Genomic DNA, 16,046 nt, shown 5'->3' with positions numbered 1-16,046 from the left:
TACCTTTGCTGAGTCTTGGTTTTCCTTCTTTCCTGGTGTCTTTTGCCCTTTCATTTCATACCCTTGAATCATCCCTTTTCTAAAAGAACTTAATTCTAATCACTGCATAACTGCCATGCCGAAAGAGCAGGTAATCGGATAGCCAGGTAGATGGACATGCTGGGAAGTTTTCAGAAGAGCGTTTCATTGTGCCCACGGCCAACACTCGTCTGTAAGGCAGGGCAGTCCCTGTGTTGGAACTGGCCGTCATGGTGGCGTTTGAGAGCAGGATTCTTGCTGTCACGCATTTTGAGCATTACATCACCCTGCTTGGAGGTTCATGATGGCAGGATCCGTACATTAAGTTTGAGCCAAAGCAGACGGCTTGGTTCCCATCCAAGGATTATTTATGGAGTGGCTAGAAGAACATGTCAGGGTTCAGCAGGGTGGACATTTATGTTCAAATGTGTTTAGGATTTGTCAGTTGGGGGGTGGGGTTAGGAAAAGTTTCTATGCTTACTTTAGGAAGCCAGCTGCAGAAATTTCCGACCATTAACATTTTCATAGTTTAAGACAATTGTGGTATAAAACACGTAACATAAAATTGGCCGTCTTAACTGTTGTTAAGTGTCCAGTTCAGTAGGTATTAAGTATATTCACATTAGATAGTCATCACTACTACCCAATGCCAGAGTTCTTTGCATCTTGGAAAGCTGAAAGCCTGTACCCAATAAAGAATTTTCACAGTTTTGGAGTGAAGACAAAAAAAAAAAAAATTCTCCTTTTAATTCCAGCATGAACATGAGCAGGGCAGCCAGTCTGGCGTGGTGACTGCCGCAGCTGAACAGAGCCACTGTCTGGACACTCTGCTGTGTCCAGAGTGAGATGCCTGAGATGCGGGGGCCCTTGTGTGGCCTTCCTTGCTCCCGTGTATCAGGGACATAGTGTGCAGGTGAGGGCCTGGTGGCTGCCTGCCCTGTTTTCAGCAGCTGACTCTGGAATCCCTCCCTTGTGAGGGCCTCGAAGCCCTCCTCTCTGGACCGTCATGGTTACCCTGTGGCCTTGCCCATCGAGCTGCTGCATTCTCTGAAAATAGCACGGGCAGCTCCTGGGTTTAGTGGAAATATGTGGACTCCTAAGGGAACCACACGAAAAGAGATATCAACTTCTATAAAATGCTTTGTAAAAAAGATTGAAATTGAGTAATTTGGGTTATGAATTTTACATCAAAGAGGGGAACGCTCAACATCCTCATGTTGAGAATGCAAATACCCCAACCTTCATCTTCCCTCTGTGACAGTCAGGAGAGAGAACTACGGACTTCCCCGGTAGCTCAGCTGGTAAAGAATCTGCCTATAGTGCAGGAGGCCCCAGTTTGATTCCTGGGTCAGGAAGGTCCCCCGGAGAAGGGGTAGGCTACCACTCCAGTATTCTTGGGCTTCCCTGGTGGCTCAGATGGTAAAAGAATCCACCTGCCATGTAAGAGACCTGGGTTTGATCCCTGAGTTGGGAAGGTTCCCTGGAGGAGGGCATGGCAACCCACTGTAGTATTTTTGCCTGGAGAATCCCCATGGACAGAGAAGCCTGGTGGGCTACCATCCATGGGGTGGCAAAGAGTTGGACATGACTGAGCGATTAAGCAAAGCACAGTACAGCCCAGAAGAACTTCCTGTAATCCTTCATGGTTATTTGTCACTTTTCAAAACTAAGAGTTTTCCCCTTTATTCTGGTTCTTCCTTTGCGTTCCCCACCCCAGTCTCCAAAACGGGGACAACAGCCGAACCACACAGCCCTGACATGAAGACAGAGAGGTAGCCCAGATTGCTTGCCTGATGGGGGGTTAGGGTGCTGAGCTGGTGCCCCATAACTGTGCTGTGACCTTGAAGCTTGTCTATTGGAGAGATAGAAGGGTTTGTCATGAGGTTGCTTAGGGCCTTGGTTGTGGCATGTGGGATCTAGTTCCTCCACCAGGGATTGAACCCCAGCCCCCTGCCTTGGGAGCTTGGAGTCTTAGCCACTGGACTACCAGGGAAGTCCCCCCCCCACCTTTTTAAAGTAATTAATTAATTTATTTGACTGCATCCGATCATTGTTGTCTGTGCGGGATCTTTGGTTGCAGCGAAGAGTTTCTCTAGTTGTGGCACGTGGGCTCAGTACTTGCGGTGGGCAGGCTTTGTTGCCCTAGGGCTTGTGGGATCTTAGTTCTCTGGCCGGGGATTGAACCCGAGTCCTCTGCTTTGGAAGGTGGATTCCTAATCACTGGACTACTAGGTAAGTCCCTCAGGTATACTGTTTCTAAGCCACTGGGAGGATCTGCTTTCATTAGTGCAGGAGGAGAAAAAAGGACGTTAGGCTTTCTGGTTTTCTGACTTTCATTAAACTGCATTTCGTGGGGGATGGGTATGGCTGTTTTTCAAAATGGGTATATTGCACTCTGGTGCTCTTACAAGAGAAGGGCAGATATTGTATTAATTTCAGCCAAAGGGGCAGAGTAGAAATAAAGAGATTTAAAAAATATATGCACACATGTTTAGTAATTTCCGGTAAGAAAGTTCCAACACCATTTTGTATCTGTTTTTGTATAACTGGGATAACACAGATGTCCTGAATGACCTATTGCAAAAGAATATTACTTACTATCAGTCAGTCAGATGTGAATGAACATGCTTGGGAAATTAAAGGTTAGACAAATATTTGTACTATATTATACATATGTAACGGAGAAGGCGGTGGCACCCTACTCCAGTACTCCTGCCTGGACAATCCCATGGACGGAGGAGCCTGGTGGGCTGCAGTCCATGCGGTTGCTAAGAGTCAGACACGATTGAGCGACTTCACTTTCACTTTTCGCTTTCATTCATTGGAGAAGGAAATGGCAACCCACTCCAGTGTTCTTGCCTGGAGAATCCCAGGGACGGGGGAGCCTGGTGGACTGCTGTCCGTAGGGTTGCACAGAGTCGGACACAACTGAGGCGACTTCGCAGTAGTAGCAGCAGAGCTGCAGCAGCAGCTCTTCCTGCTAGGAGCACAGAACTTTGCCACTGCCACCAGCGGTAAGCCTCTGGACCGCATAGAGGTTATAGAGCCAGGAGGCCATGGGAAGCCTTCTCCAAGCATCTGTTCTTTTTCCCAGGTCAGAGGCTGTGATTTCATCTTACACTTGGTTCCATCCACGTGCGTGGAATCCAGCCAGGAGGAAAGAATAGCAGCTTTCTCGCTTGGCGGCAAAATTTTCCTCCGTCCTTCTTTGGGCCCTAATTATAAAACTTGTCACTCAACAGCTATCTCAGCCTGAGTTGTTATTCTGATTGGTTAAAAATAGGAGTGTTGCGCTCACAGGACACCAGGAGGGTTTCCCTGGAGCATATGGAACTGCCTGGGAAACAGGGAACCCAGAAAACCCCCAAGCGCTGCCCTGCTTTTGTTGGGGGCAACTTGCTCTTCTCCATGGGAATTCTCCAGGCTACAATACAGGAGTGGGTTGCCATGCTCTCCTCTTAATGAGCCTAAGCCTTGCATTAGCTAGCATTAGCTAATATTGCTATCGGGCTTCCAGGTGGCTCAGTGGTAAGGAGTCTGCCTCCCATTGCAAGGAGATCCAGGGGATGTGGGTTCGATCCCTGGATCAGGCAGATCCCTTGGAGAAAGAAACGACAATCCTCTTCACTATTCTCGCCTGGAGAATTCCATGGACTGAGGAGTCTGGTGGGCTACAGTCCGTGGGGTCGCAAAGAGTCGGATATGACTCAGCACAAACGCACCTTTGAAGCAGGGGTGTCCAGCCTCCAGGATCTGATGCCTGGTGATCTGAGGTGGAGCAACAGTAGAGATGAAGTGCACAAGGGAGCAATGCACTTGAATCATCCCGAAACCACACCTTGCACCCTCCCGTGGAAAACTGTCTTCCACAGAACCAGTCCCTGGTGCCAGAAAGGTCGGAGATCGCTGTCCTAAAAGACATCCATGGGCGTTATCTTCAGCTTCTTTATAAAAGGGCAGAGTAGTAGGACAGTGTACCCTGCCGTTAGGAGCCGTGCCTGAGCGTTCTTCTGAATGTTTGTTTTGTTTTTGTGTACAGGTGTACATGTTTTTGTCTTGGATGCACTTGAAATTTGCAGACATATTACCATTTAAAAAAAAATAACCTTGAAGGATTTCTTTGCCATGCTAACTTCACCTCTGTAAACAACAGAAATTGAAGGATGATTTTCTCTTCTTGAGTTCATTTCTCACTTTGGTTTTCCTCTCTCGCTGCCCTTCTCCTGGCTTTGCTTCTTCTCTGTGGTCTTGGCCTCTTGTCTCCTATTTCATTTTTGTGCTTTGGTGGGCTCCACCCCAAGTGCTCTGGTTTACTCCCCTTCCCCACTCACCACTCTTGGAGATTCTTGCAGGAGTGTTTGCATTTGCACAGACAGAGAGGTCACCCCTGTACTTGTCTGCAGGTGGACACTGACTGGGTTGGCTCCCTTTGTCCTTTTCTTTTTTAAAAATTAAAAAGCAATTTTTAATTGGGGGATAACTGCTTTACAATATTGTGTTGGTTTCTGCCATACATCAAGATGAGTCAGCCGTGGTGGTGTAGTCACGAAGTCGTGTCTGGCTCTTGCAGCCCCATGGACTGTATATAGCCCGCCAGGCTCCTCTGTCCGTGGAATTCTCCAGGCAAGAACACTGGAGTGGGTTGCCATTTCCTTTTCTAGGTATACATATGTCCCCTCCCTTTTGAACCTCCCTCCCACCTCCCACCTCTCTATGTCCTTTTCTTCTTAATAAACTTTATTTTTAGACTAGTTTTAGGTTTAGAGGAAAATTCAGAAGGTAGTAGATCGAGTTCTCATACACCCCCCGCCCCCATGCAATATCTACTCTTACTGACATGTTAGAATGGTGTTCAGTTGCAGTTAAAAAACTGATACTGATCAGTTACTGTGATCGGCAGAATAATGACTGGAACCTGGCATTAGGTCACATGGCAAAAGAGGGATAAGAGCACGGGTAGGATTTAGGTTGCTCATCTGGACCTTAAACTAGAGAGATTGTCCAGGCAGGCGCAGTGTTATCACAAGGGTTCTTAAAGCCAGAAGCGGGACTCTGAAAAGAGACCCAGGGAGATGGCAGCGTGGGGAACTTATCCTGGTATTTCTGGCTTTGAATATAGAGGAGGGAGGGGCCGTGAGCCAAGTAAAGTGAGTGGCCTCTTAAAGCTGGAGAAGGCAGGCAAATGAATTCTAACCTAGAGCCCCTAGAAAGAAGACAGCTGTTGACACCTCGATTTCCGCTCAGATCAGCATTAGACCTCTGATGTACAGAACTGGAAGAGAGGAAGCTTTTTTTAGGGGGGGGATGTGGACCATGTTTAAAGTCTTCACTGAATTTGTTACCGTATGGCTTCTGTTTTCTGTTTTGGTGTTTTGGCCATGAGACATGTGGGATTATAGCTCCCGACCAGGGATCAAACCCGCACCCCCTGCATTGGAAGGCAAAGTCTTAGCCACTGGACTGCCAGGGAAGCTCCAATAAGTTTTTTTGTTTTAAGCTATTACGTGGTAACTTGGCGCAGAAGCAGTAGAAAACTAACATGATGATTTTTACCAAAGTCCATCTTTTCTTTAGTTTTTTTTTAGTCTTTTTTCTGCCTGCAGATACATTTAGTTGTCATTTGGGTTGAAACAGCTTCTCACACTTCCCTTTGTTTTGACCTTGACGGTTTTGAGGAGTATATTGGTCAGACATTTTGTAGAATGTTCCTTAATTGGAATGTGTCTGAAGTTTTTCTCATGACTAGAATGGGGTTAAGGGTGTTTGGGAGGAGAAGTGGGATAAAGTGCTATTCTTATTGCATCCTATCGGAGGATTATGACTGATATTGACCTTTATCACGTGGCCAAGGTATCGCTTGCCAAGTTTCTCCCACTGAATAGTTACTGCCTCCACTTCCCGTACTGTGGGACTTTTTCTTTCTTTCTTTCTTTTTTTGAGCACTTGCTTACTTTTCAGCCACTACAAGGTGCTCTGGGATCATCTTATATATTTCCTGCTCCAGATCTAGAATCAGCCGTTTTCCCAAAGAGTCCCAGCTCCTTTTATTGGAGGTTGGTAGAAACCAAGACTTGGGTGCTGGGTGTGCTCCTGGCTTCTGGGTCCTTTCTGCTAACAGAACAAGGAAATCTATGTATATACACACGTCACTGTTTCTGTACGTAGCCATTTGTGTCTGGTAAACTAGACGCCATTCACACCTGTGTCTTTGACGCTAACCACTGTGTTTTCACTTCATTGGGGCTGCAGTGGCACCTCATCGCTGCACGTGGGCTTTCTCTAGTGGAGAGCAGGCCACTCTCTTCGCTGAAGTGTGTGGGCTTCTCATTGTGCTGGCTTCTCTTGTCTTGGAGCTCAGTCTCGGCGCATGGGCTTAGTTGCCTCGTAGCAGGTGGGATCTTGCCAGACCAAGGATCAATCCTGTGTCCCCTGCGTTGGTAGGTGGATTCTTAACCAGTGGACCACCAAGGAAGTCCTAATCACTGTGTTTCTTGCCTCTTTGCCTTGCTCACCTGTAAACTCCCACTCCAGTTAGGAACCTGGCTGTCACCTGCCATCATCTTCTTTCTTGACTGTTGGTTTCTAGTATTCCAGAAATGGATCAGAATTGTTAACGGGGGACTCTCAAAGCACATTTCTTTGACCTTTCCTCCTAAAGACTGTTCGTTTCCACAGTTACTTAAGTCAAACCGTTTTCCTGTATACCCTTCACTCTCATTTCATACATTTGTAATACAATTAGATGGTGGTTTTTGTGGTTTTTTTTGGTCATATTCTGCATTCACTTGGGAACCCCTGGACCTCCCTAAATGATTTTTTTTTCAAAATATGCAAACATGAAAGTTCATTCTTTATGCTGGAAACATCTGTGGATTTTGACAAAGGCATAGTGTCATGTGTATACAATTAGAGTATCATACAGAATAGTTTCACCACCCTAAAATTCCCCCACATTTGACTAATTCAGCCCCTTCTTGGTGATCACTGATTTTTCTACCCTTGCTGTATTTCCCTTTTTTTTTTCCCCCCAGAATAATTAGAATCGTGCAGAATGTAGCCTTTTTAGGAGGGCTTTGCTCACTTAGCAATATGGATTTAAGGTCTCTCTTTCTTTTCAAGGCTCGGTAATTTGCTTCTTTTCGTCACTGAAAAATACTCCATTGAATTATGTACCACAGTTTGATTATCTGTTCACCTGTTGAAGGACATCTTGGTTGTTTCCAATTTGGGACAGTTATGAATACAACTTCTGTAAGTATTCATGTGAAGGTTTTTGTGTGGGTGTGAATTTTCAAAACAGTTGGATGAATACTTAAGAGTGTGATTGCCCTGTGGTGTTAGACTATGTTTAACTCGTCAAGAACAACCAGAGTGTCTTCCAAAGTGACTACCCTAAGCATTCCCATCAGCAATGAATAAGTTCCTGTTGCTGGCATCCTTGTCAGCAGTTGGTGTGTGATACGTTTTGAGTTAATTTTTGAAAGGTATAAGATCTGTGTCTTAGGTTTGCATTCTTTCATATGGATGTCCAGTTGCTCCAGAACCATTTGTTGGAAAGACTATCCTTCGTTGAATTACTTTTGTTCCTTTGTCAAAAATCAGTTAATTGTACTTGTGGGATACATTTGTGAGGTTCTGATTCTGTTCCACTGGCCTGTGTGTTTTATTGCCCATACCACATTGCCTTGATTACTATAGCTTGGTGCCGTAGTTAAGTCTTGAAATTATATCGCACGAGTCCTCCAGCTTTGTGGTATTATCATTACTACTACTACCAGTAATAGGTCTTTGTCTTTTCAAGTAGACTTTCTGATCAGTTTATCAATATCTACAGAATGGCTTGCCAAGATTTTTGTTGTGTCGCCTTGAATCTATAAATCAGGTTGGGATGACTTGACATCTCAACAGTACAGAATCTTTCAGCCCAAGAACATGGAGTATGTTTCTATTTGTTTAGATCTTCTTTGAATCCTTTCATCAGAGTTTTGTAGTCTTTTGCACATATATCCTGCGCGTATTTAGATTTCTGCCTGGTAAGAACATCTTTTGTTATCGTCAGTGGTATTTACATTCTTGTCAAATTCCAATTGTTCATTGCTGGTATTTGGTAAAGCGCTTGTCATTTACCCCTCTGTCTGACAGGGTTTCTATGTTTGCTTATGAGTTCCTTAAGTTTTTTTTTCCCCTTTTGGTTATTGATTCTTTGGGATTTTTCTGTAAATTCAAGCATGTCATCTGTGAACAAAGGCAGTTTTGTTTCTTCCTGCCTATTGATTCATCAATTTCTTTAATAGATATAGGTCTATTCAAATGATCGAGCTCTCTTTGTGTGAGTTTTGATAATTTGTGTCTTTCAAGGAATTGGTACATCTCATATAAATTATCAAATTGGTGAGTATAGAATTGTTCATACACTCCTTTATTATCCTTTTAATATCTCGGGGAACATTTCTAATATTGGTAATTTGTATCTTCTCCCCTTATTCCTTCCTTAGCCTAGCTAGAGGCTTGTCACTTTTATTGACCTTTTCAAAGAATCAGATTTTGGTTTTATTGATTTTTTTTTTTTTTGCTATTGTTTTTCTATTTTGAATTATGTTGGGCTTTTTGGCTCAATTTTTACTATTTTCTTCTGCTTCCTTTAGGGCTATGTTTCTCTTCTTTCTGCGGTTTCCTAGAGGAGAAGCTTAGGGTATTTGAGCGTTAGAGCGGAGCCCAGAAGTCCCCTCATCACTTTTTAACTGCTGCTCTCCCCACCTTCTTCCAGGTGAAGGGGCCAGGCAGTTGTGTTGGCATAAAGCTTGCTGCCCATTGCCAAAGCTCCTGAGCCGTGAGTCTTTCCAAACAGAAAGACTTCTGCTGTGTGGTGTAGATATACAGGGGAGTAGTACTCAGTCATAAAAAGAACGCAGTGATGGCATTTTCACTAACATGGATGCACCTAGAGCTGATCATGCTAAGTAAATCAGAGAAAGACAAATATTATAGCACTCATATGTAGAAGCTAAACTACGGCATGAGCGAGCATGTCTGTGAAATATGACGGAGAGCAGACTTGTGGTGGCCGAGGGGGAGGGTGGACCGGGGAGGGATGGACTGGGAGTTCGAGGCTAGCAGAAGCCAGCTGATATATATAGGATGGATAAACAACAAGGTCCTACTATATATGGTTAATCTGGACTATTTGCAGTAGCCAAGACATGAAAGCAACCTAAGTGTCCATCAGTGGTTGAATGGATAAAGGAGACATAGTGCATATATACAGTGGAGTAGTCCTCAGTCACCAGAAGATGAAATGATGTCATTTGCAGCATCATGGAAGACCTCGAGATTACCATACTAAATGAAGTAAGTCAGAAAGAGAAAGAACGATCCTGTGGTGGCCCTTACATGTGGAATCGAAAGCGGGATGCAAATGAACGTATCCTCAAAACAAACTCGCAGACAGAGAGGGCAGACTTGTGGTTGCCGAGGGCAGTGGCGGGGGGTGGATTAGGAGTTTGGGGCTAGCAGATGGAAACTATGTGTAGAACGGATAGGGCAGGAATAGAGACGTGGAGGAGGAGTGGACACAGTGAGGGAAAGAGAGGGCGGGACCGACGGAGAGAGTAGCCTTGACATACAGTGTCCATTACCATATGTAATAGATAGCTGCTGGAAAGTTGCTCTAAAACACAGGGATCTCAGCCTGGGCTCTGTGACAACCTAGAGGGGTGGGAAGGGGGCTGGGTTGGAGGGAGGGAGGCTCACGAGGTCGGGGACATTTGTATACTTATGGCTGATTCATGTTGTTGTAGGGCAGAAACCAACACAACATTGTAAAGCAATTATTCTCCAATTAAAAATAAATAAATTTAAAAAACGGACAAAATCTTGCTGAATAGCACAGGGAACTGTATTCAGTATCTTGTGATAAACCATAATGGAAAAGAATATGAAAAAAAAGTGTATTTATGTATACCTGAATCACTTTGCTGTACAGAATAAATCAACACATTATAAACCAACTATACTTCAATAAAATTTAACGAGAAAAGAGGCTACTGGCGCTCTGAGTTGCCGCCCCGCCTTCCCCGTGGGCTGCTGGCTGTCCATCCCTGTGCTCACACGTGCGTTGTCCTCTTGTCTCTTGAAGGTCGCCTGGTGGGTGCCCTGGACGCGGTGCTGGATTCCAACGCCCGGGTTGCTCCGTTCCGAATTCTGCTCCAGGTGCCCGGCTCCCAGGTGTATTCTCCCATAGCATGTGGTGAGTTACTGAGCGGATCGGACGTTTACTGGGCCGTGGCCACGGGTGAGTTTCGTCCCACGTGGAGCATTCCCCACCTTGAGGTCTGAGCATGGGTATCTGCATGGTGGTGATGCTTGAAGGTAACTTGCCGAACCTCATCCGCTGCTGTGAGCTCCCTGTTCTTTCTCTCAACCATCAGAAGCACGTAGTGGTTCCTAAGGCTGGGCAGCCAGGTTGGACAGACGGTCCAAGTGGTGTGTGGTTCCCGGAGGAACCCAGCCGTTTTTTTTTTCCGTCTTGTGTCTGACATAACACAGGCGCCCCGGGTGTGAGTGCACTCTGTGACCATGCCGGGGAGGTGCCCCGGGCTGGGTCTGTCTCAGGCCTGTCTTCGTCCTTGTTCCACTGTGCACTGAATCCCTGGACAGCGGGGCTCTGTGGGAGTTTAGAAATCACCTTCCCATCCTCTCCGAGTTTCAGCTCCTCGCACATGCACCGTTCCGGGCTCTGCCCGGGCACTCAGGTCCTCTGGGAATCATGGCATCGTGAGAAGCCCCTTCTGTTAAGAAACAAACCTGAGATGTGTCAAACACCACAGAAACTTTATTCACACAATTCATGTGAGATTTCTGAACCTGTACCAGTGAGGCACGGCAAGCCCTTTTCTCTCAGGCTTGTTCAGTTCAGTCGCTCAGTCATGTCCAGCTCTGCGACCCCGTGAATCGCAGCACGCCAGGCCTCCCTGTCCATCACCAACTCCCTGACATGTAAATTAGCACAAACGCAAGTTGAACTTACACAGTGTTGACAGATAACTCCTAGTCCCTATTTGAGTATTACCATCACGGGGATGCCTAAAGGGCTGTCGGTGAGATGTGTCTTTTTAATTACGCAGGTGATCGTCACACTTCAGAAATTAGAAAATGGGTAAGAAAGAAGGAGAAAGAAGTCATCTATAACCTCTTATCCAGGGTAATCACTCTCTGTCCACATGTGTTTCTACGCAGAGGCTTTCACTTGTGTTTTGTTTTTTTTCTCTTAAAGAAGTGAAAACGTTAGTCACTTGATCATGTCCTGCTCTTTGCAACACCATGGACTCCTCTGTCCACGGGATTCTTCAGGCAAGAATACTGAAGTGGGTTGCCATCCCCTTCTCCAGGGGATTTTCCTGACCGAGGGATTGAACCCTGATCTCCCACACTGGAGGCAGGTTCTTGGCTGTGTGAGCCACCAGGGAAGCCCACATTTTAGTAACTACTGTCAAATTTCAGTGTCACCTTACATTCTGTAATGACATCGGATTACTTTTTTTTCCTGGAAAAAATACAGGAAAGGATAAAGAAGAAAATTGTAGTCTTATACCCACCATTTATTACTAACGACTGTTAACATCTTGGAACATTTTTTTCCCAGCTTCTTTTGTTTGTTTGGACAAATCATTCTGTATTTGCATAAAGTGATAAAATGATGCATGCTCAATATAATCAATTAGCTCTGAAAAGTACAAAGAAAAAAATATATCTTCTTCCCCCTTCTGCCCCTCCACCATCATCCTAGCCAACCAGCCTCCAGTGACGCTGGTTGACAACTTTTTTTCCTTCCTTCCTTTTGTCTTTTTGTATTTTTTGGCTATGCTGAGCTTGGTGCCCCAATCGGATTGCTCCCAGGACCGCGGCAGTGAAAGCTCCGAGTCCTAACCACTGGACCACCAGGGAGTTCCCAGCACCACTTTCTAATGCATCTACACAAGCCAGGGGGAGTTGGGAAGAATGGTAGATGGCGCAGCTTGTCCGACAGGGCCAGTGGACAATACGGATATTGTTTTCCTGTGGTCATGTGTGGATGTGAGAGTTGGACTGTGAAGAAAGCTGAGCATCGAATAATTGATGCTTTTGAACTGTGGTGTTGGAGAGTCCCTTGGACTGCAAGGAGATCCAACCAGTCCATTCTGAAGGAGATCAGCCCTGGGATTTCTTTGGAAGGAATGATGCTAAAGCTGAAACTCCAGTACTTTGGCCACCTCATGTGAAGAGTTGACTCATTGGAAAAGACTTTGATGCTGGGAGGGATTAGGGGCAGGAGAAGAAGGGGAAGACAGAGGATGAGATGGCTGGATGGCATCACGGACTTGATGGATGTGAGTCTGAGTGAACTCTGGGAGTTGGTGTTGGACAGGGAGGCCTGGCGTGCTGCGATTCATGGGGTTGCAAAGAGTCGGACGCGACTGAGCGACTGAACTGAACTGAAAAGAAAGATGCTGAAGTGAAATGAAAAAACTGTTAAACTTCAAAGAAATATCCCTCGAACCCTGAGTGCCGGCTTTCTAAAAGGTTCACTGAAGGTCAAGGGGATAGATGTTTGAATGTGTGACAAGGTCAGAATTGTAGCTTTTGAAGACAGTGTTTCTACTTGGACAGTGTTCACCTCCTGAAGGACAAGGATGCTCTAAGCCTTCTCATCCGCCCCCTGCTGCCCCAGGCTCTCATTTTAAAAAGTTTTACTGTTAATTGTATGCTGTGATTCTCGTTCTGTTCGGTAACTGTGTTCCTCAACGTTATTTGGCTCAGTTCTCTGTAAATCAATTCAGTGTTTCCATCAGGTATGGTTTTCCCAACATAGCATCTTTTATTTTGGCTTCTTAGTTGGCTATATTCCTGTTTAGTTTCGTTAATGATGTCTCACATGGTTGCAACGCCCTGGTTGGGTATGATGGGTTCTGACCAGTCTCTGGGGCTTGGTGGCCATCACTTTGGGGTCTTGCAGTATTTCAGTGGCGAGGGGAGAAACCTCAGGCTGGTCTGATGCACCCTATCTCCCACCCTGCTGCGTGTTGGGTGATGTGCTCTTCATGGGTATAACTGCTTTTTTTTTTAATCTCTGAGGTTTCGCAACATTAGTCACTTAAGTAACTCCCTTATAATCTGTTACTCCCTGGAGCACTTTGTGTTACATTTTCCTGAAACTCCATGCGCTCTTCCAGGACTTAAGATGGCTTTCTTAAATCATTTCAGGAAACTTTCTTAATATCATTCTGTGTATGTGTTACATTGTAAAAAAAAGTGTATTTTATATTCCATTGACTGGATTTCCCACTTCAAGGACACTTTATGTTGGACAGGTCTGTTTTTCATTTCTGCTTTTCCTTTTTTTGATGAAAAGATCTTTGATAAAAGACTTGACCGTACAGGAGCACTCCCCTTTCACAGTATTACTTTTTACTTCTTACGTGCATTATTGGTTTTCCTGTTAGATTTCTTGGTTACAGCACTAATAGGCAGTAAAAGCAATGTATATAAGGCAGTATTTCTTTTAGGTGCAGTAAGCGTGGGCTTCCCCAGTGACTCAGTGGTAAAGAATCTGCCTTCCAATGCAGGAGACCCACAGGAGACGTGGGTTTGATCCCTGGGTTGGGAAGATGCTCTGGAGGAGAGCATGGCAACCCACTCCAGTATTCTTGTCTGAAATGTCCTGTGGACAGAGAAGCCTGGCGGCTACAGTCCATGGGGTCGCAGAGTCGGACTGAGCAACTGAGCGCACACAGTATAGTAGTGTGTTAGGAATACTGGGTTTTTCTTGATCTGCCCTTTTCAGCTGCACTCTGCATGCTGGTTGCATAGCCCTGCTTTCAGCAGTGTTTCTCAGACTCTGCTGCCTGTAACTGACCTACTAATTTTGTCGGCGTGTGGTTTTTTTAAAAAAAAATGAGTAATTTGGCCGTGTGGGGTCTTAGTTGTGGCACTCGGGATCTTCATTGCATCTCCCAGGATCTTCCATTGCGGTATTGCAGCACGCAGGCTGGGTGGTTGCGGGAGGCAGGATCTTAGTTCTCCGACCAGGGGTCAAACCTGCATCCCCTGCTTTGCAAGGTGGATTCATAACCCCTGGACTACCAGGGAAGTCCCCATGTTCTCAGTGGTTTTGATCCTCAGTTCATTTTCCTAGGTCTCCAGTCTCCCATTTTGCCTCTGTAATCTCACCCTCTCACCTTTGAGCTCTCGTTTCGTTGAACTCACGTTTCTGTTGCACCGTCTTGGGGCGTGAAGGCTTCGTGCGCGTCTCCTGCTCCTCTTCCTCCAGGACGTTGGGCGCCTTGTTCGCCTCTCTCCATCCCTTGTGGTCAGTGGTTTGGCTTGGCTGCTGTGCTGTTTCTCCCCTTTCTTGCTCACGCTTGGAAATGGTTCTCTTACACTGTGTAAGCATTAATACAGTGACCGTGGCATTTTGATGTGTATTTTGGGGACAGAGCAGGGAATGCTGGTGTGCTGGCCAGGATGAGGGGTGGGAGGGGCAAGACCCTGTCCTCTTCTCCCGATTCTCCCTGATTCCTCTCCTCTGCCCCAGGCAGGGAGGTGGTCTTGCCGTAGGATTTAGACTTTTGATGAGAACGTTTGGAGTTTTGTCTCCTGCTAGATGGACCTCTGGGGAGTCACCAGTGGGGGGACTTAGTGCACAAGCCTGCTTGGGCCCTGAGACCACATAGCCCTGCACGTCCACAGGAGCCAGTCTGGGCTCCACAGTGACGCAGTGTCATGCTTGATGGTGACACAGTGTTCAGCGTTTGCCTGTAGCTAGACTTATTGTACTTTACTGTGCTCTGAAAATGTTGCATTTTTCACCAGTTAACAAGGCTGATCACATGGTTTCATTGTGGTGCTGGAGAAGACTCTTCAGAGTCCCTTGGTCAGCAAGGAGATAGAACCAGTCAATCCTAAAGGAAATCAGTCCTGAATATTCATTGGAAGGACTGGTGCTGAAGCTGAAGCTCCGATACTTTGGTCACTTAATGAGAAGAGCTGACTCAATGGAAAAGACCCTGATGCTGGGAAAGATTGAGGGCAGAAGGAGAAGGAGATGACAGAGAGTGAGATGGTTGGATGGCGTCACTGACTCAATGGACATGTGTGCTAAGTTGCTTCAGTCGTGTCTGACTCTTTGTGACACTGTGGACCGTAGCCCCCCAGGATTCCCTGTCCATGGGGTCCTCCAGGCAAGAATACTGGAGTGAGTTGCCATCTCCTCCTCCAGGGGATCTTCCCAAACCAGGGATGGAGCCCACGTCTCTTATGTCTCCTGTGTCGGTAGGCATGCTCTTCACTCCTAGTGCCACCTGGGAAGCCCTGAGTTTGAGCAAAGTCTGGGAGGCAGTGGAGAACAGGGAAGCCTGGCGTGCTGCAATCCATAGGGCTGCGAAGAGTTGGACACAGCTGAGCGATTGAGCAACGACTGTTGTGAAGGACAAATCAATCCATGCCATTTTCCAACAGCATTTGTTCACTTTGTGTCTCTGTGTTACCTTTTGGTAACTCTGTCAGTATTTCAGATTTTTCCTTATTGTATTTTGTTACAGTGATCCATCATCAGTGATCTTTGATGTGACTGTGATAAAAAGGTTGTTGACTTGGTGAAGACTTGGATGATGGTTAGTTTCGTAGCAATAAAGTATTTTTTAATCTAAGGCATGTACATTGTTTATTTAGATACAATGCTATCGCACACTTAATAGACTAAAGTGTAGTAGAAACATAACTTTTATAGGTACCGTAAAATAAAAAAATGCATGAGACTCCCTTTATTGTGATGTTTGCTTTATTGCAGTGGTCTGAACCCGGCCCACAGTATCTCTGGGGTGTGCCTGTAGTAAGGAATTATTGCATCCAATGGATATACGTTTATAAGGCCGTTTATATGTGTCTTCCCAAATTACCTGCTATAAAGATTGCAGCCGTTTACACTGGCTGCCTACCCTCTAGCAGTGTAGCTGTCCTGAGCACATTTAATTCCTGGAACATTCTTTCTCTTA

General features: G+C 45.7%; 1 protein-coding gene across 2 annotated transcripts in view; it reads left to right on the top strand.

Moving 5' to 3' along the window:
• Positions 1-16,046, top strand: part of TBC1D8 (TBC1 domain family member 8) — a 137,758-nt gene that overhangs the window by 40,605 nt on the left and 81,107 nt on the right. Inside the window, exon 2 of one of the 2 annotated variants that reach the window (XM_018054925.1) lies at positions 10,154-10,309. In XM_018054925.1, coding sequence (XP_017910414.1) covers positions 10,154-10,309 — 156 coding nt within the window. The remainder of the gene's footprint in view (positions 1-10,153; positions 10,310-16,046) is intronic. The other variant, XM_018054926.1, reaches the window with a different exon arrangement.

Source organism: Capra hircus, chromosome 11 (assembly GCF_001704415.2).
Source record: "Capra hircus breed San Clemente chromosome 11, ASM170441v1, whole genome shotgun sequence".
NCBI classification, from domain to species: Eukaryota; Metazoa; Chordata; class Mammalia; order Artiodactyla; family Bovidae; genus Capra; species Capra hircus.
The sequence above is the reverse complement of the archived record's forward strand: the minus strand, read 5'-3'. Positions and strand labels throughout refer to the sequence as shown.